Source organism: Rhinoderma darwinii, chromosome 4 (assembly GCF_050947455.1).
Source record: "Rhinoderma darwinii isolate aRhiDar2 chromosome 4, aRhiDar2.hap1, whole genome shotgun sequence".
Lineage (NCBI taxonomy): Eukaryota > Metazoa > Chordata > Amphibia > Anura > Rhinodermatidae > Rhinoderma > Rhinoderma darwinii.
This window is the reverse complement of record NC_134690.1, coordinates 316,394,124-316,418,793: the sequence shown is the minus strand read 5'-3', so window position 1 is coordinate 316,418,793 and position 24,670 is coordinate 316,394,124. Positions and strand designations below refer to the sequence as shown.

The window sequence follows — 24,670 nt, the reverse complement described above, 5'->3', positions numbered from 1 at the left end:
TGCCATACACGTTGAACACCAGGTAGTGCCAAAATATGTAAATATCATAACTCTTCAATGGATTATTATTTTAACAGCATATATATGCAAACGTGGTTCATTGTTTTTGATGTATATATATATATATATATATATATATATACAATGAATATGATATCTAAAGGGCAGGGGCGTAACTACTAAAGACTGGAGCCCATAGCAAACTCTTGACTCGGACCATATGCCATAAATGTCAGATAGATGCGGGTCTTTTGCTATGCAATATAAAAGCTGTCACGATTTTGGGATATGTGGACCCACTTGGCCGCTCCGCCGTAGCGGAGTTGCAGCTGGCCAAACAACAGTCAATGCAAAGTCTTAGCACAAGAGTACCTGTAAGAGTCCAGACAGACCCGGGATGTAGCAGACGCTTTGGCACAGATGATGCTTGGCGTATGATACCAGACGTGGCAGATGACACCAGACATGGCGGATGACATCAGACGTGGCGGATGATACCAGACGTGGCAGACGTCACCAACACGACTCCAACACTAAACTTCAACTCGGGAACAAACACAGTTACTGGATACAGGATATGGGAACACTAGGAAAAGGATACAACTAAGGGACAATTTGCTTATGAACATGGGTAGACAACAACAACGCTCAAGCAAGGAGTGGAAGGGTAGAGCCCTTTATATAGTCCAGGGTGAAAGGGGATAGGCTGGGGAACAATTAGCTAGTGCAGGAGTAGCAGTGTACAGCTGCGTGTGCTGTCATCTCTTGTGTTCGAGACGTCGGAAAGCATTCAGTGTACCCCGGTAGCGGCTGCCGGTCAGTGCAGCCTGCCGGTGGTCAGCAACTGCGGACACAACAAAAGCCATGTCCACAAAGATCACTCAAATTCAGAGCTCATTTTATTTTGATACCTTTTATTTTTTGTTCTTTTCCACTTATTAAGTTCTGACAAAGAAGATAATTACAATTTCCAGCGGGACAGTCCCAGATTACAGAAGCGTCTTGCCCTCCCTGGCGGGATGTCCAGTTTCAACTATGTCTGCATCCTAAAGACCCAGATACAGTTGAAACTAATGGTGTAGAAGGGAGCCGTCAGTGCCCTGCTCCACAATTTACTACCACCCGTGTGTGGCTTAGCACAGACAGGTCTGATGTGGGACATCATCACTTCCGTCTGCACTTAGCCACACACAGCACAGACCGGAGGATCTCCTCCTCTCGTCGTGGGAACGGAGCTGGGTGAGTATATATATTTTTTTTATTAGGCACTATGGGGGCATTATACATTGTGGGGGAGGCACTATGGGTGCATTATATTGTGTAGGGAAGGCACTACGGGGCATTATACTATGTACAGAAGCCCTATAGGGGCATTTTACTGTGTGTGAGGCGGTATGAGGGCATTATACTGTGTATAAGGCACAATGGGGCAATATACTGTGGGGGGGGGCGGCACTATACTGTGTAGGGCCACTATACTATTGGGGCGGCACTATGGGGACATTATACTGTGTGTTAGGGACACTATGTGGGCATTATACTGTTTTGGGAGGCACTGAGTGCATTATACTGTGGGTGGGGGGGGGGGCGGCATGAAACTGTGGTGAGCCATTTTAGGCTGGGTTCACACGACCTATTTTCAGGCGTAAACGAGGCGTATTATGCCTCAATTTACGCCTGAAAATAAGGCTCCAATACGTCGGCAAACATCTGCCCATTCATTTGAATGGGTTTGCCGACGTACTGTGCCGTCGACCTGTAATTTACGTGTCGTCGTTTGACAGCTGTCAAACGACGACGCGTAAAATGACTGCCTCGTCAAAGAAGTGCAGGACACTTCTTTGGATGTTTTTGGAGCCGTTTTCTCATAGACTCCAATGAAAACAGCTCCAAAAACGGACGTAAAAAACGCTGCGAAAACCGCGAGTTGCTCAAAAAACGTCTGAAAATCAGGGGCTGTTTTCCCTTGAAAACAGCTCCATATTTTCAGACGTTTTTGGTCACTACATGTGCACATACCCATAAGGGTATGTGCACACGGTAGCAGGCTTTTACGTCTGAAATGACAGATTGTTTTCAGGAGAAAACAGCTGCCTCGTTTGAGACGTAAATGCTGCTCCTCGTATTATACGAGGCTTCTCTGACAACTGTAAATTTTGAGCTGTGCTTCATTGAGTTCAATGAAGAACGGCTCAAATTACGTCTGAAAGAAGTGTCCTGCACTTCTTTTGACGAGGCTGTATTTTTACGCGTCGTCGTTTGAGGGTATGTTCACACGATGAGAGGCATTTACGTGTGAAAAGACAGACTGTTAACAGCTGCCTCATTTCACACGTAAATGCTCCTCCTCGTATTTTGCGAGGCGTCTGAGATGCTCGTAAATCTTGAGCTGTGCTTCATTGAGTTCAATGAAGAACAGCTCAAATTACGTGGCAAAGAAGTGTCCTGCACTTCTTTGCCGAGGCAGTCCATTTACGCGTCGTCGTTTGACAGCTGTCAAACGACGACACGTAAATTACAGGGTGTCTGCACAGTACGTCGGCAAACCCATTCAAATGAATGGGCAGATGTTTGCCGACGTATTGTAGCCCTATTTTCAGACGTAAAACGAGGCATAATACGCCTCGTTTACGTCTGAAAATAGGTCGTGTGAACCCAGCCCCACAGCTGTCAAACGACGACGCGTAAATGACAGGTCGTCTGCACAGTACAAACCCATTCAAATGAATGGGCAGATGTTTGCCGACGTATTGTAGTCTTATTTTCAGACGTAAAACGAGGCATAATACGCCTCGTTTACGTCTGAAAATAGGTCGTGTGAACCCAGCCTTAGGGTATGTTCACACGACAGCGTCCATAACGGCTGAAATTACGGGGATGTTTCCGCCTGAAAACATCCCCGTAATTTCAGCAGTAACGGCATGTGCAGGTGCTTGAACGCCGCGTCCATTACGGACGTAATTGGCGTTGCTATTCATTATAGTCAATGAATAACGGCTCCAATTACGCCCCAAGAAGTGACAGGTCACTTCTTTGACGCGGGCGTCTATTTAAGCGCCGTCATTTGACAGTGGCGTGTAAATATACGCCTCGTGTGAACAAGTGTCTGCCCATTGCTTTCAATGGGCAGATGTTTGTCAACGCTATTGAGGCGCTATTTTCGGACGTAATTCGGGGCAAAAACGCCCGAATTACGTCCGTAATTAGTGCGTGTGAACATACCCTAAGGGTATGTGCACACACACTAATTACGTCCGTAATTGACGGACGTATTTCGGCCACAAGTACCGGACAGAACACAGTGCAGGGAGCCGGACTCCTAGCATCATAGTTATGTACGATGCTAGGAGTCCCTGCCTCTCCGTGGAACTACCGTCCCGTACTGAAAACATGATTACAGTACGGGACAGTTGTCCTGCAGAGAGGACTCCTAGCGTCGTACATAACTATGATGCTAGGAGTCCGGCTCCCTGCATTGAGTTTGGTCCGGGACTTCCGGCCGAAATACGTCCGTCCATTACGGACGTTAATGTGGTCGTGTGAACCCAGCCTGAGGCCTCATGCACACTTCAGTTTTTTCCTTCAGGGTGCTATCCGTTTTTGTCACTGATAGCACCCTGAACCCATTCATTGCAATGGCCCCATGCACACTTCCGTTATTTAAACGGATCCGTTGTTCCGTTCCGTGCAAAGTAGAGCATGTCCTACTTTGCTCAGTGATTCAGTGACCGTGTGGCCCATAGAAGTCAATGGGTCAGTGAAAAAAACGGATGGCACACTGAAGGCTTCCGTGTGCTGTCCGTTTTTGACTGATCCGTTGCCATAGCAACGGCTGGTCGGGACAAAGTTCACAGACTCACAGTCTACAGTAGCCAGTCAGTTCTGAAGATGGATGTGGAAAGAATGATAGCATTGGTGCAGGATCACCCAGAACTGTGGGATACGCACACAGAATGCTACCACGACCGTTATAAAAAGGACGCTGCGTGGGAGGAGCTTGCCAAGGAGCTTTTGACACGCAGATGGCAGAAGGGAACTAGTGCCCAGCGTCACAAAATAAGTAAGTAAATGCACACATTGCACTGCTTGTTTTCTGAGCATGCTTTTCTTTTGTTCCATTGTATGTAATTCTCAGTAGGTAAACTTTACACACCCACAGTAATGTTATTTTCGCATTGACCTGCTGTCTTATAACATGTGCTTTGCAATCCCAAAATTATGACCGGTATAGACTTTGTGCAGTTTCAAGTGTGTCAGAGGGTAGCGTAGACCTTGCACAGTTGTATTCTGTATTATTTCTAGTAGAGATGAGCGAACTTATGAAAAGTTCGGTTCGGCTAGTTCGCCGAATTTCACGAAAAAGTTCGATTCGGACAGAACTAGTTCTGACCGAACCTGTAATTTCCGTGCGCCAAGCATGGTACTGTCCAGGGTGCTGATAGAGTTAATGGGCTGCACTAACTCTTTCAGCAACCTTGACAGTACCATGCTCGACGCGCGGAAAATAAAATTTTAATGTAATAAAAAAAAAATATAAATACGTTCATACTTACATTCCTCCTGTCCGGCCTCCAGCGATGACGTTTCATCCATGTCACCGCTCGCTGCAGCCAATCACAGGCTGTAGTGGCGGTCACGCACGTCACGTGACCGCCTCTGCAGCCAATCACAGGCTGCCGTGGCATCTGCAGCCAATCACACGCTCCTCTCCTGAAATACTCTGTGCTGCATTAAACTCTGTGGACAGGTCAGGATCCAGTTTCTTTTAAATGCTGCACTGTAGCGCAGCCTTATATAGTGGATCAAGCGGGTTCCCCAGCAGCATTTAAAAGAAACAGGATCCTGACCTGTCCACAGAGTTTAAGGCAGCACAGAGTATTTCAGGAGATGAGCATGGCCGGGCACGGGCAGCCGGTCGTTTTTCCGAGCCGTGCTCCCATTATAAAGTAAGATAAAAAATAGAACATGTTCTAGCTTTTTAACGGCTCGGGCACCTTCCCGTGAGAAAACGGGAAGGTACACGTGGCTAACAGAAGTCTATGGGCCCGCTACTTCGGGTCGTAATTACGACCCTTAGGGGGGATTCACACGAGCGTGTATTCGGTCCGTGCGGGCCGCGTGGTTTTCACGCGGCACGCATGGACCAATACAAGTCTATGGGGCAGTACAGACAGTCCGTGCTTTTTGCGCAGCGTTTGTCTGCTGCGCAAAAAGCGCGACAGGGTCAATAACTCTGCGTATTTCGCGCATCACGCACCCATTGAAGTCAATGGGTGCGTGAAAATCACGCGCACCACACGGAAGCACTTCCGTGGGACGAGCGTGATTCGCGCAACAGCAGTGAAAAGGATGAATGAAAACAGAAAAGCACCACGTGCTTTTCTGTTTCCGAACATCCAAACGGAGTGTCTTTGCGATGAGCGAAGCCGGACAAGCGAACCGAAGTTCACCGGGTTCGGCCGAACTCGTTGTGGCCGAACCCGGCAAAAAAATTATCGGTACGCGACGTCAGGAGATAGTCACTGTCCATGGTGCTGAAAGAGTTAAACTGTTTCAGCACCATGGACCGTGACTTCCGATCCCAATATACATGAACCTGTAGAAAAAAAAACGAAGTTCTGACTTACCGCTAACTCCCGGCTTCTTCCTCCAGTCTGACCTCCCGGGATGACAATTAAGTCCAAGTGACAGCTCCAGCCAATCACAGGCCAAGCACAGGCTGCAACGGTCACATGGACTGGCGCGTCATCCAGGGAGGTGGGGCACGATGTCAAGAGAGGCGCGTCACCAAGGACGCGTCACCAAGGCAACGGCCGGGAAGTTCTCGGTAAGTACGAACTTTTTCTTTTTTTTCTACAGGTTTTGCGATATTGTGTTCGGCATTCACTGTCGAGGGTGCTGAAAGAGTTAGCTCTTTCAGCACCTTGGACAGTGACGGCCGTCGACTAGCCTCATCTCTATGATGGCGGTTGCGCGAAAATCACGCAGCCGCGCATCAGACACGGATGACACACGCAGCTGTCAAATGGTTTTTGCGCGCGCAAAACGCAGCGTTGTTTGCGCGCGCAAAAACGCAACGTTCGTGTGTATCTGCCCTTAAATCCAAAGTAAGCCAAGCAGAGTAATTTCAAACTGTTCTCTATGCTCTGAAAGCTAAGAAAACAGCACCAAAAACTTCTTGTAACCCCTCTATGGGTGTTTCCTGGGACATGTGACAGGTTCAAGTGAAGTTCACATCCGTTTTTTAAACGGAAACACGGAACGGAAACGGAGTGCACACGGAAACAAAAACGGACACACGGATCCATCAAAAACGGCCGCTAAAACGGTGATGGAAGTGTGCATGAGGGCTAAGGGTATGTGCACACACACTAATTACGTCCGTAATTGACGGACGTATTTCGACCGCAAGTACCGGACCGAACACAGTGCAGGGCGCCGGGCTCCTAGCATCATACTTATGTACAACGCTAGGAGTCCCTGCCTCGCTGCAGGACAACTGTCCCGTACTGTAATCATGTTTTCAGTACGGGACAGTTGTCCTGCAGCGAGGCAGGGACTCCTAGCATCGTACATAAGTATGATGCTAGGAGCCCGGCTCCCTGCACTGTGTTCGGTCCGGTACTTGCGGCCGAAATACGTCCGTCAATTACGGACGTAATTAGTGTGTGTGCATATACCCTAAGGGTATGTTCACACGGCCTATTTACGGACGTAATTCGGGCGTTTTTGCCCCGAATTACGTCTGAAAATAGCGCCTCAATAGCGTTGACAAACATCTGCCCATTGAAAGCAATGGGCAGACGTTTGTCTGTTCACACGAGGCGTAATTTACGCGCCGCTGTCAAAAGACGGCGCGTAAATAGACGCCCGCGTCAAAGAAGTGACCTGTCACTTCTTTGGCCGTAATTGGAGCCGTTATTCCTTGACTCCAATGAATAGCAGCGCTAATTACGGCCGTAATGGACGCGGCGTTCAAGCGCCTGCACATGCCGGTACGGCTGAAATTACGGGGATGTTTTCAGGCTGAAACATCCCCGTAATTTCAGCCGTTACGGACGCCCTCGTGTGAACATACACTAAGGGTATTATGCTGTGTGGGCTGAACTGGTGCATATGGGCGGGGTTTGGGCAGAGAGGAGTGTGAAGATGTCCCACTTTGCAATAGTTGAAAATCGGGAGGTATGAGAAAAAAAAAAAGATATACACAGAAGCAGACGTATAGGGATATAGAGATTGTAACCACGCTGGTTTCTACGATTAAAAAAAAGGAACAGAGAATCTCCGGCGTCACGTACAATGATCTTTCGTTTTCAATATAGTATCAGAAGAATATACCCTTTTCAAATATGGCGTTTTCTAGTAGAGGATTGTGCTTCCGGTTTAGATCACGTGGTCTCTGTACCGCATAACACTAGCTCCATGCTTGAAGCGCGCTGTCAAGATGAGAGGGTCCAAACGTAGAGGACCCCGCAGAAAGCTGTCCTCCAAATTGCCTGAAAGTAAATTGCTATCTATCGATACTATGCTCTTTTTTTACGTTCGTTTGTTTTCTTAGATTAATTTAGATCTATTTATTAGGATTTGTTTGTTTGAATAACTATTTATTTTAAAGAAAATTAAAGTCTTATATAAGATGATTAAAAAGGCAGCGATGCCTGCACCCCTGTACGGAGATGGCGGCGTTTAGATGGTGCAGTGGTGTCCTCCGCTCTGTGTATAGAGGTGAGAATGTCACTTTACGATTACTGGTCTCCGACGTGAACTATGTAGGGCTTTTTATCTGGGAGCATTGTTTATATATATATATAAAAAAAAAAATAATGTGATCCATGATATAGTAGGAAGTGAAGGTATGAAACTTCTAAAGACCTGGTACGATTTGTCTATCGTGAGGACATTTATCAAAGTGTTACGTTTAAAGCGTTTTATCTTTTTTGCAGAGAAACATTCTGCACAAAGGTACACGTTCTCCTGCTGGTCCCCCACAAATACTCGATAACCATGCTCCTGTGCTGGGGTAGAGGGTGTCAATGCTGGGAGTGCCCGTGGGGGTACACACATCCTCCTGCTGGCACCCCACAATTACTCGATAACCATGCTCCTGTGCTGGGGTAGAGGGTGTCAATGCTGGGAGTGCCTGTGGGGGTACACACATCCTCCTGCTGGCACCCCACAAATACTCGATAACCATGCTCCTGTGCTGGGGTAGAGGGTGTCAATGCTGGGAGTGCTTGTGGAGGTACACACATCCTCCTGCTGGCACCCCACAAATACTCAAACAATGCTCCTGTGCTGTGGGAGGGGGTGTCAATGCTGGGAGTGCCTGTGGAGGGACGCACATCCTCCTACTGGCACCCCACAAATACTCGATAACCATGCTCCTGTGCTGGGGTAGAGGGTGTCAATGCTGGGAGTGCTTGTGGAGGTACGCACATCCTCCTGCTGGCACCCCACAAATACTCGATAACCATGCTCCAGTGCTGTAGGAGGGGGTGTCAATGCTGTGAATGCCTGTGGAGGGATGCACATCCTCTGCTGGTCCCCCACAAATACTGAATAACCATGCTAGTGGGGTGGGGGTGTCAATCCTGGGCCTGTAATTACGTGCGGTTTTATGTGCATGGGGCCTGAGCCATTAAAGGAATTGTCCCACCATAAGAACTTATCACCTATCCGCAGGATGGGTAATAAGTGTTTGATTGTCGGGGTTCTTGGAGCTGCAGTCACGCATGCCTGAAGCTGCTCCATTCATTCTTTATGGAACAGTCGAAGGCTGGATTCACACGAGCACATTACGTCCGTAATTGCCGGACATATTTTGGCCGCAAGTCCCGGACCGAACACACTGCAGGGAGCCGGGCTCCTAGCATCATACTTATGTACAATGCTAGGAGTCCCTGCCTCTCCGTTGAACTACTGTCCCGTACTGTAATCATGTTTTCAGTACGGGACGGTTGTCCGGCAGCGAGGCAGGGACTCCTAGCATCGTACATAACTATGATGCTAGGAGCCCGGCTCCTGTGTTCGGTCCGGCACTGTGTTCGGTCCGGGACTTGCGGCCGAAATACGTCCGTCAATTACGGACGTAATGTGCTCGTGTGAATCCAGCCTAAGAACTTGTTCGCAGTTAGCGGAATTGCGTGTTTTCTGTTTCAAATTGCGAGCGGAAAATGCACAGCAGAATACAGTAGCAGCAAAGTGGGTGACATTTAACAAATCTCATCCATGCGCTGCGTAAAAATTCCAACCAAAAATTGACCTGCCGTGTGAATTTTTCGTACCGCAGCATGTCAATTCCTGCAGGAAACGGTGCGTTTTTTCCACAGCGGAATGTCTTCTACTTTAAACAAAATTTTCTGCAGCAATTCCGTTACGTGTGGACAAGCCCTGAAAGAGAGAGCGGAGTACAGCGCTCGCCTATCTCAGTCAGTCCCATAGAGAATGAATGGAGCGGTAGCGAGCATGCAGGACCCCTGTTCAAAATGGGATTTGCGATCGCCGTTATCTTCATTGGTAGGGTTTGCGGCGATCAAACACTTATAACCTATCCACAGAATAGGTGATAAGTTGTTCTGGAGGGAAAATACCTTTAACTCATTAGTAACCAGACTAGTTTGGGCCCTAATGACAGCTATTTTCTTTCAGGCCATGACAGGCCTGGGGGACTTTGTTGGGGCCCTGGTTGCCATGGCAACCCATCAGCGGCCTGCTACTGCATTCAAGGGCCGCCGATGGGTGACAGAAAGAGCTCCCTCTATAAACGACTTAGATGCCGTAGTCGCTGTTGAACGCGGCATCTAAAGGGTTAAACTTCGAGTTAACTTCGATAAGGTAACTCCGATCCTGGCCGTTAGAGTAGAAACCCGTCTGTCTGCACCCGCTCCTCCTGTGTCGAGCTTTTTTTAAGGCATCAAAAAAAGACTAATGCATCAGAATAAGGCACCTTAGTGCCCGCCGTGAAAAGGCATATTGGCGGTCACTAAAGGGTTAACAGGGAGTACTGTTTCTGTTGTTTTAAATGTTAACGTTTACTGCTGCTAGTTTTATATTTTTAAACTCTCAAACACCCCTTAAAAGAAACATCCGTAGAAAGGCTCCGCAAAAGATAGGACATTTACTATTTTTTTGCTTTTTACAGACTGCTCACATACTTTATGTGGGAGCACGGCCTGCAAATGCGGCTGGCCGTCCGCGACTGGATGTGCCCGTAATCACGGGCCCGATCATGTGCATGGGGCATTAGGCCTCATTCACATGATCGTAATGGTTTTTACTGTCCGCAAATATGGATCCGTAGTCATCCGCAACTCATCCATATATAAGGCACGCTGTCCGCAAATGCGATCCGGGGGGGGGCACCCGTAGTTCATCCGTAGTTACGTATTCGCAAAGAAAAACAGGGATGAATCTTGGGTAATCCCCTGGCATCGCGTAGCAACACTTCTGCTATTGTGGGATTATAGACTTCTATGGGGAGTCCGTGCCGTAATTACGGACAAGAATAGGACATGTTCTATAATTTGTGGATCATTTCTATGGCACGGACACAAATCCGTAAATTTATGGAAAGGTGTCCGTGACCCATAGAAATGAGTGGGTCTGCAATTGGCTACAATTTTCCTATTAAAGTCAATAGAGCAAAACCACAATAAGGGCCTGTTCATATCACCATTGCTCTTCGTTGAGGGGTTTCGTCGGGTTAACCCCTCGCGGAAAGGCAAATGGAAACCTAAGCTTCCGTTTTCCTCACCATTGATATCAATGGTGACGGAAACGTTGCTAAAGGTTTTCGTTTGTCACAGTTGTGACAGGATTCCTTTGTATTGACGGAATCAGTAGCGCAGTCGGCTACGCTATTGATTCCGGTCAAAAAATGGAAATCTTATGTAACAGAGACAAACGGAAACTTTTTGCAACCAAAGCATTACCATTAAAATCAATGGTAAAGCAAATGGAAGCTATGGTTTCCGTTGGCCTTTCCGTTGATAGGTTCTGTCAGACCTTTCCGTCGGAGGAACCTATCAACGGAAACTGAACACTGATGTGAACACGCCCTTAATCAGTAATTTTATTTTCATATATTGGAACAGCTTTATAGTCCAAGCGGTCAATATAAGTTGTTTCGTCACAGTAGTAATAAATATCCAGTAAATTTTCAAGAATCTAGCATCGTCATGACTGCCCAAGTGACAGATAACTCCAAATCCGAAACCATTGACGGCTCGGACAATGAAATACACGCAACCATTAGGGTATGTGCACACGATGAGAGGCTTTTACGTCTGAAAAGACAGACTGTTTTCAGGAGAAAACCGCTGCTTCGTTTCAGACGTAAAAGCTCCTCCTCGCATTATGCGAGGCGTCTGTGACGCTCGTAAATCTTGAGCTGCTCTTCATTGACTTCAATGAAGAACGGCTCAAATTACGTTGCAAAGAAGTGTCCTGCACTTCTGTGCCGAGGCAGTCCATTTACGCGTCGTCGTTTGACAGCTGTCAAACGACGACTCGTAAATGACAGGTCGTCTGCACGGTACGTCGGCAAACCCATTCAAATGAATGGGCAGATGTTTGCTGACGTATTGTAGCCCTATTTTCAGGCGTAAATCGAGGCATAATACGCCTCGTTTACGCCTGAAAATAGGTCGTGTGAACCCAGCCTTAGACGTACAAATTTATTTACCGCTCTCCACACTATGGTGTGTTCATGGCTGTTGTGTGTGTTTTTCAGCACACGTGCTTCAGTGTTGTTGGTGACAGACTGGTGGTATAGTCCTGAAATGTCGGCACTGATGGTGAAAACACAGCTTGCCCAAGTGGACCCACCACAGATCCTCCATGGACCCACAGAGGACGCCAAGTGCCAGACTATGTGAAATTCCTGCTAATCCATCATGAGACTATTTTTAGTGTTTCTGGGAGTCGTGAATTGTTTCTGTAATTATAGTATGGTATTTAGCATAACAATGAATATGTGACATATAAAACCTTCCTTTTGTAGGCTGCAAAGCATCAAATACAGTTTGGACATTTTGCACGTGCTCCGAATTAATGGCATGTTTAGAGGTCGCGTCATTGTTTGTGTACGTGTGAAGTTGCTGGACTTGGGGATAGAGCTTTGATTACCTATTTAGTTCTTGTGCTACCTCATTGTATGTTCATCTCGCTTACCTTGTAAGCCAGACGTGTCGATAAAGGCACCACTTCGGCAGAAATACTTGTAAATACTACGAAAAGATCCCTGTTATGTATTCATGAGTCTGCAAAAAGTGTTTGTTTGCAGTTTCCAAGCACAAAAAGCGACACCGCGTCAGTCACTGTCCAGGGTGCTGAAAGAGTTAACTGATCGGCAGTTAACTCTTTCAGCACCCTCGACAGTGAATGCCGATCACAATATCGAGAAACCTGTTAAAAAAAAAAAGAAAAAGTTCTTACTTACCGAGAACTTCCCTCCCGGCCGTTGCCTTGGTGACGCGTCCTTGGTGACGCGCCTCTCGACATCGGGCCCCACCTCCCTGGATGACGCCGCAGTCCATGTGATCGCTGCAGCCTGTGCTTGGCCTGTGATTGGCTGGAGCTGTCACCTGGACTGAATTGTCATCCCGGGAGGTCAGACTGGAGGAAGAAGCCGGGAGTTATCGGTAAGTCAGAACTTCTTTTTTTTTTACACGTTCATGTATATCGGGATCGGAAGTCACTGTCCAGGGTGCTGAAACAGTTTTAACTCTTTCAGCACCCTGGACAGTGACAATCTCCTGACGTCGCGTACCGGAAATTGTTTTGCCGTGTTCGGCCAAAACTTGTTCAGCCGAACCCGGTGAAGTTCGGTTCGGTTGTCCGGGTTCGCTCATCTCAAAGACACTCAGTTTGGATGTTTGTAAACAGAAAAGCACGTGGTGCTTTTCTGTTTACATTCATCTTTTTGACAGCTGGTGCGCGAAACAGGCAGTTCGCACGGAAGTGCTTCCGTGCGACCTACGTGGTTTTCACGCACCCATTGTGACTTCAATGGGTGCGTGATGCGCGAAATACGCGGAGATATTGAACATGTCGCGCTTTTTGTGCATCAGACAAACGCTGCGCAAAAAGCACGGACTGTCTGTACTGCCCCATAGACTTGTATTGGTCTGTGCGTGGCGCGTGAAAACCACGCGGCCCGCACGGACCCAATACACGTTCGTGTGAATCCCCCCTTATACCAAGGGAAAGGTGATTTGTGTCATACAGAGGAACAAATAAATGACATTTTGCTGACGGTGAATTATACAAAGCCTTGTGTTAGGTTAGATTTAAGCAGTGCCGCTTTTCTTATACTATATTACACCTGAGATAAAATGGTAATGGCTAAATCAATTAACCCGAGTGATTTTCAGGTTTCCTCTGGCTTCTTATCCCTGTTGGATAAGCTGCTTTGGTAGTCGGTGTCCAAATGAGCTTGGGTAGCTGCCTAGCAACATTCCCAGTCACTAGGTCGTCACGCTATAGTGGATACTGTCAGAAGTTTTCCATGGCATTCACACTGGCATAATAGGTTACTTTTTTAAGATTTTTTTTATTTTTCTTCACACCCATTGCATTTTAATGGGGTTGTCGGGTATCTGTTTCTTATTGGATGCATGCTACACTATTCTATCATTATGTAGCGGACAAAAACTAAAACCAGTATGAACAGTGCCTATTACTTAGAGTACCTTCCCACTTGTATTTTTTTGCAGTATGCTTTTTGTTAAAAAAAAATAAAAAATGATCATGACACATCTTATTTCTTTGAGACTCAAACTGATTCCAGAGTGAATTAGGGCCTACTCAGATAAGTGTTGTTAGTGTGCTGTCCGAGTGTAGCACGGACAGCACACTGACTTAAAGAGGCTCTGTCACCAGATTATCAAATCCCTATCTCCTATTGCATGTGATCGGCGCTGCAATGTAGATAACAGTAACGTTTTTTGTTTTTTTTTAAAACGATAATTTTTGGCTAAGTTATGAGCAATTTTATATTTATGCAAATGAGCCTTTCTAATGGACAACCGCGAGTGTTTACTTCTTTCACTGCACAATCACACTGTGCTGTGGATCATGCTGGGCTGGAACAATGAGAAGTGTAAGACACTGATTAGTCACCGATTGGTCAGCGTTATACACTCCTCTGTACAACACCCACTTGGTAAAAAGTAAAAACACGCCCAGTTGTCCATTGCAAAACTCATTAGCATAAATCTAAGCTAGCTCAAAAATGAGCGTTTTTCAAAATAAAAACCACTGCTGTTATCTCCATTCCAGCGCCGATCAGATTATGTAGGAGATAGGGCACTTATAATCTGGTCACAGAGCCTCTTTAACGCTGACACATTACAGTCAATAGGCCAATTCACATGTCTGATTTTGTCTGTGCAGTGAAAATTGCGCATTCACTTCTTTGGTCCATTCAAGTCAATAGGTCAGAAAAAAAAAAAATGCCCTTCAAATGCAATAAATTTTTCACTAATGGGTTGCTAACAAATCATGAAAAGAAAGCAGAAAATACTGCCAGAACAGATTCAGTTTTTTTTGGACGTACGTGAAAAACTGATGCAATAATATGTGAAGAAAAAAAGAAGACGGAGCGCTCCTCTGTGGTATTGTTGTAGTTGCAGGGTGGTCAATAGTAATGTGCTTTATATGAGATTTTGCACTCACCTTTTTGAGTTGTGCTCGATGGTCGGCACAACTCGATCATTAAACCAATGCAGACTCCGTGCTCTGTGTGTAAGCAGTCTGCTAGCCCTCTGAGTGAACACAGACGGCTGAGAGATCAGCGGTAGTCGATATGGATGATGTCCAAATTGCAAGGAAGAAAAAATGATCACTCCTGATGAAAGGCGCTCCTGCACTTGAGGAATAAATTCAACTGAAGTCCCAGTCGCAACAAGATCTCATATTGGAGTAAAAAAATAGTAATTTTTAATCTATGCTTTCCCTCTCACTTTTTTCAAGCCCGAGGAAGACCCTGGTTCAGGGTCAAAACACGTAACTTTTATTCTGATTTTATGACATATATTGTCCTACCATGTATGTCTTTTAAAAATTAAACGTTTTTACTACAATTTCATATCTTGTCTCGACTGGGACGTCCGTTGAATTTATTCCACAAGTGCAGGAGCGCCTTACATCAGGAGTGATAATTTTTTCATCTTCACAATTTGGAGTGAAAAACTGATCACTGATGCTACATGGACGTGAAAAACCTGCACACCGAACACACTCTGACACAATACTGACTGAATTCTGATGTAAAATCGTGAGTTTTTTCCCTGATAAAACACTGAGTTTTACATCGTTCACTGTAATAAGGCTTGTATTCAGACGAGCATTGTTAAACTTGTCTGTGTTTCAATGATCGTCTGAACACAGCCTAAAGGCTCTTGCACACAACAGTGTGTGCCGCCCGAGTCCCGTCTGTGATCCGTGGAAGGATAGAACATAATCTATCTTTCCACGGATCAGTCTGGTCCATTTTTACGGACCCGATTCACCCACTCAGGTGAATGGGTGCCACTCGGCTGTCGTGAAAAACTTCCCAAGTGGCACTCGGTCGTATGCAAAGAGGGCTTAAGCCTTATTCAGATGAATGATGTAAAACTCATCAGTGTTTCATCCGGGAAAAACAAACGTTTTTATATCCGTATTAACCCCTATCCGCACCAGGACGTAACTGTCCGTCGTTGCGGGAGGTTACTTCCCGCAAGAGGACGTACAGTTACTGAGTTAATCCCGGTGCACACTCTCGGCGACAGTGTGCACCGGGAACCGGGAGGTCAGCTGTCGCCGACAGCTGACACTCCCCTCTTGCCGGCCAGCGGTGCTTTGCCGCTGATTTCGGCGCATTAACCCCTTAAATTCGGCGATCGGGTGCAATCGCCGAATTTTAGGGGTTTATAACATATCGGCAGACCCCCGTCCGAAACCCCCGTGTCTGCCATGGACGGAAGCCCATCAGGACCAACCTTCGGCTGGTCCTGATAGGCTTCCTGTCAGAGTGACAGAAAGTCACTGTGCCGTTCCCGATGCACACTGTCGGCGACAGTGTGCATCGGGAACTTGGAGATCAGCTGTCCCCGACAGCTGACACTCTCCAGTGTTGCCGATCAGCGGCTCATCGCCGCTGATCTCGGCAATTAACCCGTTACATGCGGGGCTCGATTGCGATCTCCGCATGTAGTGGGTTTTTAGCGCATCAGCAGCCCCCATGCAATCGTGGGGGCTTCTGATGCTTGTGATGGCACCCGGGGGCCAGACAATGGCCCCCAGGTCTGCCATGTATGTCAGCCTATGAGGATCAGCCTCTGCTGATCCTCGTAGACCAACTGTCAGAGTGACTGTGACGTCACACTGACAGTTGGAATACATTACACTACCTAGGTACTATAATGTATTCTAGCAGCGATCAGAGCTGCAGGTCAAAAAAAAAGTGTAAAAAGTAAATAAACAAAAATATAAAGTGTAAAAAGTTAATAAAAATGTTTTATAAAAGTGTAAAAATGAAAACGTTAAAAAAAAAAGTACACATATTTGGTATCGCCGCATTTGTAACGACCCAATCTATGAAACTATAATGTTAATTTTTCCGCACGGTGAACGCCGCAAACAAAATAAACGGAAAACTGTCAGCATCGCTATTTTTTGGTCACCACCCCTAGAATAAAAAGTGATCAAAAAGTCGCATTTACCCCAAAATGGTACCAATAAAAACTACAACCCGTCCCGCAAAAAACAAGACCTCCCACAGCTTTTTTGACGAAAAAATAAAAAAGTTACGGCTCAGAATAGTGTCTCAGAAAATAAATAATTTTATAGAAACTTAATTTTATTGTGCAAACGCTGCAAAACTTAAAAAAACTATACACATATGGTATCGGCGTAATCGTACGTAATGTAATTTATTGCGCACGGTGAACACTGTAATAAATAAAGAATTTAAAGCGCCAAAATCGCTGTTTTTTTGTCACCTTAGCTCTAAAAAAGATCCTGAGGGGACAAAATGCTCACTATACCCCTAGAAAAATTCCTTGAGGGGTGTAGATTCCAAAATAGGGTCACTTTTGGGGAGTTTCCACTGTTTTGGTCCCTCCGGGGCGTTGCAAACCCGACATGGCACTGAAAACCAATCCAGCAAAATCTGCGCTCCAAAATCCAAAAGGCGCTCCCTCCCTTCTGAGCTCTGCTGTGGGTCCAAACATCAGTTTACGACCACATATGGGGTATTGCCGTAATCGGGAGAAATTGCTTTACAAATTTTTCTCCTTTATTCCTTGTAAAAATGAAAAAATTCTATGTTTCCACAGAAAAATAGGTGATTTTCATCTTCACAGACTAATTCCACTAAATTCTGCAAAAAAACTGTGGGGTCAATATGCTAACTATACACCTAGAAAAATGCCTTGAGGGGTGTAGTTTCCAAAATGCGGTCACTTTGGGGGGGTTTCGACTGTTTAGGTACCACAAGACCTCCTCAAACCTGACATGGTGCCTAAAATATATTCCTAAAAAAAGGAGCCCCCAAAATCCACTAGGTGCTCCTTTGCTTCTGAGGCATGTGTTTCAGTCCATTAGGACACTAGGGCCACATATTGGATATTTCTAAAATCTGCAGAATCTGGGCAATAAATATTGAGTTGCGTTTCTCTGGTAAAACCTTCTGTGTTACAGAATTTTTTTTATTACAAATGAATTTCGGCAAAAAAAATGAGATTTGTAAATTTCACCTCTACTTTGCATTAATTCCTGTGAAACGCCTAAAGGGTTAAAATATTTTCTGAATGTGGTTTTGAATACCTTGAGGGGTACAGTTTTCAAAATGGGGTTATTTATGGGGACTTTCTAATATATAAGGCCCTCAAAGCCACTTCAGAACTGAACTGGTCCCTGAAAAAATAGCCTTTTGAAATTTTATTGGAAATATGAGAAATTGCTACTAAAGTTCTAAGCCTCGTAACGTGCTAGAAAAATAAAAGTACGTGAAAAAAAATGATGCAAACATAAAGTAAACATATGGGAAAGGTTAACTAGTGACTATTTTGTGTGGTATTACTATCTGTTTCACAAGCAAATAAATTTAAATTTAGAAAAATGCTAATTTTTGCAAATGTTTGCTAAAATTTGAAGTTTTTCACAAATAAATATTGAATTTATCGACCAAATTTTTTCACTAACATAAAGTACAATATGTCACGAGAAAACAATCTCAGAATCGCTTGGATAGGTAAAAGCATTCCGGAGTTATTACCACATAAAGTGACACATGTCAGATTTGAAAAAATCATCTGTGTTCACAAGGCCAAAACAGGCTGTGTCCTAAAGGGGTTAAATCAATATTGTGTCAGAGTGCGTTCTATGGTGTCAGTTTTTTCTCTGTCAGCGTTGTATCAATGATCCTGCGTTTTTCACGTCGGTGAAATACTACTTTAGCAATACTTTCAGCTTTCTTTGTGAAAAACTGACTTGCACTCAGATGGCATCCGTGTGTTGTCAGGTTTTTTTTTTTTTTTTTTTTTACTCATCCATTGACTTGAATGGGCGAGAACTGGACTAAACAAGTGCATTCTGCCATTTTCTCTGACCAACGGCCATGTGAATTGGCTCATTGTCTTTAATGTGTCGGTGTGCTGTCCGTTTACTTGTGTACAGTTGTTGACTTGTGTAGAGCACACAAGCGTTTGGTTTAATAAAACCTACTGCAAAAAAAAAAATGCAAATCGGAATCGAGCTTTAAAGGGGATGTCCAGGATTAGATTTTTTTTTTCTCCTGGAAATTACCATTTACTCTTGTCTTTGGGCTGTGTTTGGCATTGTAGCTCAGCTCCATTTACTTAAAAGGGGCTGCAATACAAGACACCGCCAACGGACAACAGTGGCGCGGTTTCTTTAAAAAAAAAAAAACGTATTTTTTTTCTAATTAAGGCCAAACCCTTCAAAGTAAGCCTTAGTGTGGAACTTAAAAGACGATTTTACCTAATATTTGAAGAAAACCTGTACAGTTAGGTCCAGAATTATTTGCACAGTGACACAAGTTTTGGCATTTTAGCTGTTTACCAAAACATTGAATATACAGTTATATTATCAATATGGGCTTAAAGTGCGGACTCTTCACATCCTAATTTTAGGAATAACAGCACTTTAATATGTAGGTGCCTCTTTTTCAATGGACCAAAGGTAATTGGACAATTATCTCAAAAGCTATTTAATGGAACGCATGGGCTATTCCCTTGTTAATCCATCGTCAATTAACCAGGTAAAAGGTCGAGTTGATTCCAGGTGTGGCATTTGGAAGCTGTTGCTGTGAACCCACAACATGAGGTCAAAGGTGCTCTCCATGCAAGTGAAATAGATCATCATTAGGGTATGTTCACACGCTTAAGCAAAAAACGTCTGAAAATACTGAGCTGTTTTCAAGGGAAAACTCCTGATTTTCAGCCGTTTTTTTTTTTTTTTAGCAACTCGCGTTTTTTACGGCCTTTTTTGGAGCTGTTTTTCTATAGAGTCAATTAAAAATGGTTCCAAAAACAACTCAAGAAGTAACATGCACTACTTTTTTTTTGTGGCCGTTTTGTAAAACGATTTGCAAAATAACGGCCCTAGGGAACAGAGCGCCGTTTTCCCATTGAAATCAATGGGCAGACGTTTGGAGGCTTCCGATTTTTCGGCCGTTTACGCCCCGAAAAACGGCCAAATCAACAGTTTGGTACATTCTTGGGAGAAAAAAAAAAATCGCATTGGTGATCTTGTGAACTCCAAAACGCCTGGCCGTTCATGGAAGTCAACAGTGGTGGATGATCGCAGAATCCTTTCCATGGTGAAGAAAAACCTCTTCACAACATCTACCCAAGTGAAGAATACTCTCCTGGCAGTAGGTGTATCAGTATCTAAGTTTACCATAAAGAGAAGACTTCATGAGTGCAAATACAGTGGGGTTCACCAGAAGGTGCAAACCATTACTCAGCCTCAAAAATAGAATGGCCAGATTAGACGTCATCCAAACAAGATCTAAAGAAGCCAGCCCAGTTCTGGAACAGCATTCTATGGACAGATGAAACGAAGATCAAATGGTACCAGAATGATGAGAGGAAGAAAGTATGGAGAAGACTTGGATATATTCTGCAATGGCCAAGTCAATCACCAGATTTCAACCGATCGAGCATGCATTTCACTTGCTTAAGACAAAACCTAGGCAGAAAGACCCACAAACAAGCAACAACTGAAGACATCTGCAGTAAAGGCCTGGCAAAGCATCACAAAGGAGGAAACCCAGCGTTTAGTGATGTCCATGGGTTCCAGACTTCAGGCTGTCATTGCCTGCAAAGGATTCTCTACAAAGTATTAAAAAAAACAACATTTTATTTATGTTAATGTTAATTTGTCAAATTACTTTTGAGCCCCTGAAATGAGGCTGTATAGAAAAATGGTTGCAATTCCTAAATGTTTCACAGGATATTTCTATGGTTCAATCTTTTTAAGTTTTTTCAATTGAAAGAAGTATGACAAAAAGTATAATTACATCTTATACAAAGTACAAATTCAGCCATACAATATTTTAATATAGCAAAAAAGCATAGAAAACATAAATTTCAGACAAACATACGAATATACCACATGGTCTTATTCAAAACTCATTATGTAGCATATAACAAAGATCTGAATGAGTATGTCATCAATGCATATGCTATGCTAAAACTACATCTCTATCCTCTATATTAACAACCTCTATTCAATATTAGCCATATATCAATGAGTGTTATTGGGTAGTGCAATTTAAATTATTTCTCCATGCGTTCCAAATTTCCAAAAAGGAGTGGAAAGAATGTAAGCTATATGCCATTATCCTTTCATATAAATATGTGTTGTTAATCGCAGAAATTACCTCTTCAATCGGGGGAATAGATGTAGATTTTCAATACCTGGTCACTACAATTTTTGCTATTATCGTTATTTTACAATCAGAACTCTAAATCTCAGAGGTATAACATGAAGATCTAGAAATAAGGCTAATTGAGGTGATCAAACAATGGAACTATTAATAAGACCGAATATGAGGATGAAAATCGACCTCCAATAACCCTGTATACATGGACATTGCCACAAAATATGACGCAAAGTACCTCTGTGACCGCATCCCCTCCGGCACAAATAGGAAGAATTCGGATATATTTTACTCAAGCTGTCCGGAGTGTAATAACATCTCAATATAGTTTTCATTGCAGATTCATAATGCGAGCTACAGCTTAGCGATTTATTTACCCATCGAAAAGCTTTGGATCAGGCCTCATTCTCAAAGGTAATACCTAAATCCCTCTCCCATTCCCGGAATGGCTATGATTTAACAAAGAGGCACTGACCCTTAATAAGATTATATATAGGTTTTAAGCCTTTTTGTTGATTAGAAAACAATTGAAATACGGAACTGTTACAAAAGAACTTCTTGCGTCTTTGAGTTGCTAGAAAATGTTTGATCTGTATATATTTGTATCTATCTGCGTCCGTTAAAGCAAATACAGCAGATAATTTTTCAAAAGACATGCTCTGAGAATCCTCCCAAAGTTTACAGATATCAGAAATATGTTTTTGAATCCAGTGTTTTATATTCAAATTGGGAATCGCCATAGCCAATAATTCTGTGGGATAACTGGTTATATCTAAAGCGGCGTTAGAATGAGAATAGTCATGAAATTTCGTCCAAAGGTGAATCGAAGCTTTAGTCAATGGAGAAACGCATGGAAAAATAGGCAACCTCCAACATGAAGCCAACAACAACATTTTTAAATTCGAGGGGTGTGCCCCATAATTTTCAATCTGTACCCAGTGTTTATGGGTATCCATTCGCCACCACGAAACTAACAGACACTAAGGAAGCCATATAATAATGGTATATGTCGGGCACCCCAACTCCCCCTGCTTTCCTATCTTTGGTTAGCAATGTGTAGGAAGTCCTAGGTTTACGCCCAGCTTAAATACATTTTGATGTTATTCTTTGTATGGAGGTAAAAAATTACCTAGGAACCAAGATAGGAAGGGTACGAAATAAGTACAAAAGCTTAGGGAGCATTTTTAAAGATGCTATCTGTCCTATCCATGAAATCTCAAATTTAGTAATCCTCTGTGTCTCTAATTGAATATCATTTAACATTGGTACATATTTGCGTTTATAAAGATGTTTATGGGATGAAATCAAGACAACCCCTAGGTAATTAATACATTCTGTTTGCCAATCAAAATAGAACTTTCTTTTCAAGAAAAAAAGAGAATGTTGAAGAAGGTTCATAGGGAGTACCTGTGACTTTGAAGTATTCAATTTATAATACGAAATAGACCCAAACTAGGGATGCACGGTGCATCGAAACTTCGATACTGTTTCGATACTGTGCATCCCTAAACGGTTCGATACTGCTATTTCCTGTATTTTGATACTGAGCTGCGCAGCCGCACAGCTCAGTATAGTAATACATGAATGTATGGGAGCGCGGCTGCGGCTGTGTAATTCAGCCACAGCCCCGCTCCTGAGTCATGATAAGTTCGCGGGGTCAGGATGATGTGATTCGGCCGGCGCTGCACTAATGATCTGCGGCACTGAAGACAGAACATGGCGGGCGCACTGCAAAACACCCCCATGTTCTGTCTCCAGTGCCTGAACTGCCGCTCATTAGTGCAGCGCCGGCAGCACCTCCTTATGCTGACCGCGCGCGCACTTCCCATCAGGAGCGGCGCAATGGCTGTATTACACAGCCGCAGCCCTGCTCTATAACGGCGGAGATCAGAGAAACCTCTCATCTCCGCCGTTATTCCCCTGAATGCTGCGATCACAGCTGACTGCAGCATTCAGGAGAAAATGAGAAGGGGGGGATGCCCCTGGATCGCGTCACAGGGAATTCCTGTGACGCGATCGAGGGCCATACCATATATGGGCATACAGCCCAGGGTCTATTGACGGACCCCAGGGCTGTCTTACCATATTTCATGTTGTTAGGACATACCCAAGTATGTCCTAACAACTGCCTGTGTGCTATCTGTCCACAGGCTAATGTACTGGCACATATCTGATATATGTCAGTACATTAAAGTTTAAAAATAAAGTAAAAACAAAGTATTGTTAAATTTAAAAAAAAATACACATTCACCTTTTTTACAATAAACATTAAAATAAGTCTCAATACATAAAATATTCACACATTCAGTAGTGGCGCGCACAAGAATTTTTTTGCATCATTTATGATGTGTACGCTGTAAAAAAATAAAATAAAAACTGCTTTCTATCACTTATTGTGGGGCACGAGGTGCGATGATGAATTTACCCTCCATGTTCCTCACATTAATAGTAATTAACCCCATCATGTACCTCGCACATTAACCCATTATGACTGAGAAACATGATGGGATTAATTACTATTAATGTGAGGCGCGTTCAAAATTCATCACACGCCTCACATCAGAAAACGGAAGAATTTTTTTTTTTACTACTGTTGGCAAAGTATCGAAATTCGTATCGAAATCACAATACTACACGAAGTATCGGTATCGAAGTCCAAATTCTGGTATCGTGACATCCTTAACCCAAACTTCGTAATAATTTCTACAGCTGCATCAAGAGACTTCTCTGGATCAGAAAGTGTGCGCATAATATCGTCCACATATGAGATTGTACCCCTTTAACAAAAGGAGCTTCCCGTAATGCTTGTGCCAACGGTTCTATCGAGAGAACAAATATTAGAGGAGACAATGGGCACCCTTGCCTCGTGCCATTAGATATGGAGAATTCTTCTGAAAGAGACCCATTTGTAAAAACCTTGGCTGAGGGTGCAGAGTATAGCGCCATAAAACCCATATGTTCAAGAACCGAGAGCGCATACGACCAGCTAAACTCCAAATAATGTAAGATGTTTAGTATACGTCTAGTGTTGTCCGAAGCTTGTCTTTGTTTAACAAATCCAACCTGATCAGGTTCAACCAGATCCGGTATCCGAGGAGCCAAACGAACCGCTAATAACTTGGCATATATTTGTAGGTCCGAGATAAGCAGTGATATAGGTCTAAAATTTTGTGGAACATCAGGGGTTTTCCCTGGTTTAGGCAAGGTTACTATTAAAGACGCTTGATTTTCCTTCGGGAAGGAACTTAATTTCATGGCCTTATCAAAAAACCCCTGAAAGTAGGGAATGAGAATGGAATGAAATGTTTTGTAATAATCATTTGAAAGGCCATCTGGGCCAGGGGATTTATGGAAAGGAAGAGAAGTAATAACCCTGGAGATTTCAGCAGATGTTATTGGAGAGTTCAACTACTCTAATTGGTCCGGAGTCAATTTTCAAAGGTTTAATTTGGACAAGAATCGTTGAATATCTGATTCTATTATTGGGAGAGAAAAGGGGTCTGAGTGTAAATCATAGAGCATGCTATAATAGTCTTTAAATCTATTAGCAATATCCTTAGGGCTATATAATTTACCAGTATCTGTTTTGTTTCCCAGGAATGGAATTCTATTTCTAGTATGCTGCACTTTTAGACGGGAAGCTAAGAGTTTGCTAGCTTTATCATTCTGAGAATAGTATTTGGCTTTCGTCTTTTTCGAAGTTGTTGTCTAAGATCCGAAAGTTGATCTATTTGTGCCTGTGTTTGCGGAGCTTTATTAAGTACCTCCAATCGTTTG

The 24,670-nt window shown here is 43.9% G+C and overlaps 1 protein-coding gene and 1 long non-coding RNA gene across 3 annotated transcripts in view; one reads left to right on the top strand and one right to left on the bottom strand.

The window, feature by feature from the left end:
* LOC142761222 (uncharacterized) overlaps nt 1-1,488 on the bottom strand; it is a 43,991-nt gene extending 42,503 nt beyond the window's left edge. Inside the window, exon 1 of the long non-coding RNA XR_012883564.1 lies at nt 373-1,488. This is a non-coding gene — a long non-coding RNA (uncharacterized LOC142761222). The remainder of the gene's footprint in view (nt 1-372) is intronic.
* A 6,131-nt stretch (nt 1,489-7,619) lies between these two features.
* Nucleotides 7,620-24,670, top strand: part of MRPS5 (mitochondrial ribosomal protein S5) — a 225,374-nt gene continuing 208,323 nt past the window's right edge. Inside the window, exons 1-2 of one of the 2 annotated variants that reach the window (XM_075864417.1) lie at nt 7,662-7,725; nt 11,732-11,937. In XM_075864417.1, the coding sequence (XP_075720532.1) occupies nt 11,895-11,937 (43 nt within the window). In that variant the 5' untranslated portion in view covers nt 7,662-7,725; nt 11,732-11,894. Of the gene's footprint in view, nt 7,726-11,731; nt 11,938-24,670 lie in introns of both variants that reach the window. The other variant, XM_075864416.1, reaches the window with a different exon arrangement.